The sequence below is a fragment of the Sinocyclocheilus anshuiensis genome, unplaced genomic scaffold, assembly GCF_001515605.1.
Source record: "Sinocyclocheilus anshuiensis isolate Anshui unplaced genomic scaffold, SAMN03320099.WGS_v1.1 scaffold1349, whole genome shotgun sequence".
Classification (NCBI taxonomy): domain Eukaryota; kingdom Metazoa; phylum Chordata; class Actinopteri; order Cypriniformes; family Cyprinidae; genus Sinocyclocheilus; species Sinocyclocheilus anshuiensis.
In genome coordinates, this window is record NW_015549626.1 from 3,012 (window position 1) to 5,108 (window position 2,097).

General features: G+C 39.8%; 1 protein-coding gene across 1 annotated transcript; it reads left to right on the forward strand.

Moving 5' to 3' along the window:
* Positions 1-230: 230 nt before the first annotated feature.
* Positions 231-1,773, forward strand: LOC107659522 (uncharacterized). The gene is made up of 5 exons (XM_016448502.1): positions 231-598; positions 826-1,036; positions 1,166-1,234; positions 1,336-1,401; positions 1,535-1,773. Exons 1-5 carry the CDS (start codon positions 401-403, stop codon positions 1,771-1,773), a joined length of 783 nt encoding a protein of 260 aa, XP_016303988.1. The 5' UTR covers positions 231-400.
* Positions 1,774-2,097: the final 324 nt, after the last annotated feature.

A 2,097-nucleotide genomic window follows, 5' to 3' on the forward strand; every position in this document is an offset into this window, starting at 1 on the left:
GAGCAGCCGGCTGACTCGCGTGATTTTTTTTCCCAAACCAGTTGAGCGCAAACCACGCCCCCTACGCGAAAACCCCACCCCGCAGCCATGACTCAAGTCTCTGGCTTCATTTCATTGGTCAACCCTGTTACGTCACCTGAGAAGAAGTTTGGACAAGGTCGTTGATGGATCCGTCGCTGACAAACGGTAAACAGTTCTTTTCAATAACATTTTATTATTAGAAGTATTTGTAGGTCTCAATTGTATTGTATTTATTCTTTAGTTTCTTTTGTTACTAATTACAGATACAGGAAGTTCCTGACCTATCAGTCTTTACAGTCGACGTGACAGTTGGGCTCTCAGCTATAGGAGGGACTTGCCAACACGTGGCAACCAAACAAATAACTATGTGGAGGCTGCAATGCGTGTCTTGAAAGACAAAATACTTCAAAGGACAAAAGCATTCAACCTGCCTCAATTATTCAACCTTTTCATTACCCGACTAGAGATGTACTATGAAGCACATGTGACAGACGTTGCACTTGGCCATTGGGAGGCATTCCACCGGTCAAGATTCCTTGCTACACAAAGTAATATAAAAGCATCTGATATTTCTCAGGTAAAATGTCATTTTTAATTATGAATCATTAACAAAATTGTTAGTTAATTAATGCTGTCCCTCTCTTTACTGCTGAGATGGTTAGTTGAGTAACAAGATCACTGTGCATCTCGATTCTCACAAAGATGTGTTCTGTGTCCTAGTGTCCTTCCAAGTCCGTTCTGTGCATTCTTATAATTGAGAAACATCCAGTATGTCTGTATTTTTTGTCTTTATGTCACTGTTAGGTTGGAGAAAAGAAATTTCAGGTGAGATCGTCCACATCAGGGCACACCTATACAGTGGACATGGAGTTGGAGCTCTGCACTTGTCCAGTTGGCCATAGTGGGGCACCATGCAAACACCAGGCAGCAGTAGTGCAAAATTACAACATCACCTCCATCAACTTTCTCCCCACAACAGCTGAAATGAGGGCTGAGCTGCTGAAAATAACAAAAGGTAATTATTTCTTTGTTCTTTGTAGCATAACACACACTGACTGATGCTGTTTTTAAATACTGTTTTCTTTAGATATTTTAACTATTAACTATTAACATTAATTACTTGTCCTGTTCATCATCTTCACAGCTTCAGTTTCTCTTGACTTTCTAAACCCTTTACGGCAAAATATGCCAACGCCAAGCACATTAGCTCCAGGTAAGAAAGTTCAAGTGGGACATAGAAACGTCATCATATATGCTTAATTCTTAATAAAACAACTAGTACAGCAGTGCGACATTAGTATACATTTGTTTTAGACATGCCTCCCAGGCAAGAAACCTGCACTACTGATCATCAGTATCATCTCAGTGCTCAAGATGATGGTCAGTATAAAGGGAGGGATGGTGCTGTTTTTTTATGTATTCTTTTTTTCCCTTTTCTTTCTAATGGTGGCATATTGAACAGAAACACTATTGTAACATTTCAATTTGTCTATCTGTATCTTATGAATTGTAGAGTCACATCAGCTGGACCTGTCTTCCACCAGCTCTGCACAATTGCACCAAACATCACCTATGCAAGAGGACTCATACTCCAACCAACCCTGTGTACAGGTTAACTCAGAGGGAGGTGAGTCCATGAAGCTTAGAGTTACATTAAAAATTCTGTCTAGATGTTTATTTGGGCCCAAGCACCTTTTTCTAAGTTTTTTTCCCCCAATGTTTCGGGGCATTTTGGGGTCCTTAAAGGGATAGTTCACCCTAAAATGGTTATTGGTTGGTAATCAAACAGTTGCTGGTAGCCATCGACATGGGAAGGGTGTGGGGTTGTGATGTCCTTAAAGAAACATGGTGGACTTTCTTTCTATCATCAGACATTGACTCTCGCACAACACAATGTATGTTAGCTGATTGGCATGTCACCATATTCTAATTTGTTGAGAGTGAATTGGTGGGTTTTTGTTAAATGTGAGCCAAATCACAGTTAGAAGAACCAAAGACTTAACTACTTCAGTCTGTGTGCATTGAATTTATTTAATACACGAGTTTCACAGTTTGAGTTGAATTACTGAAATAAAT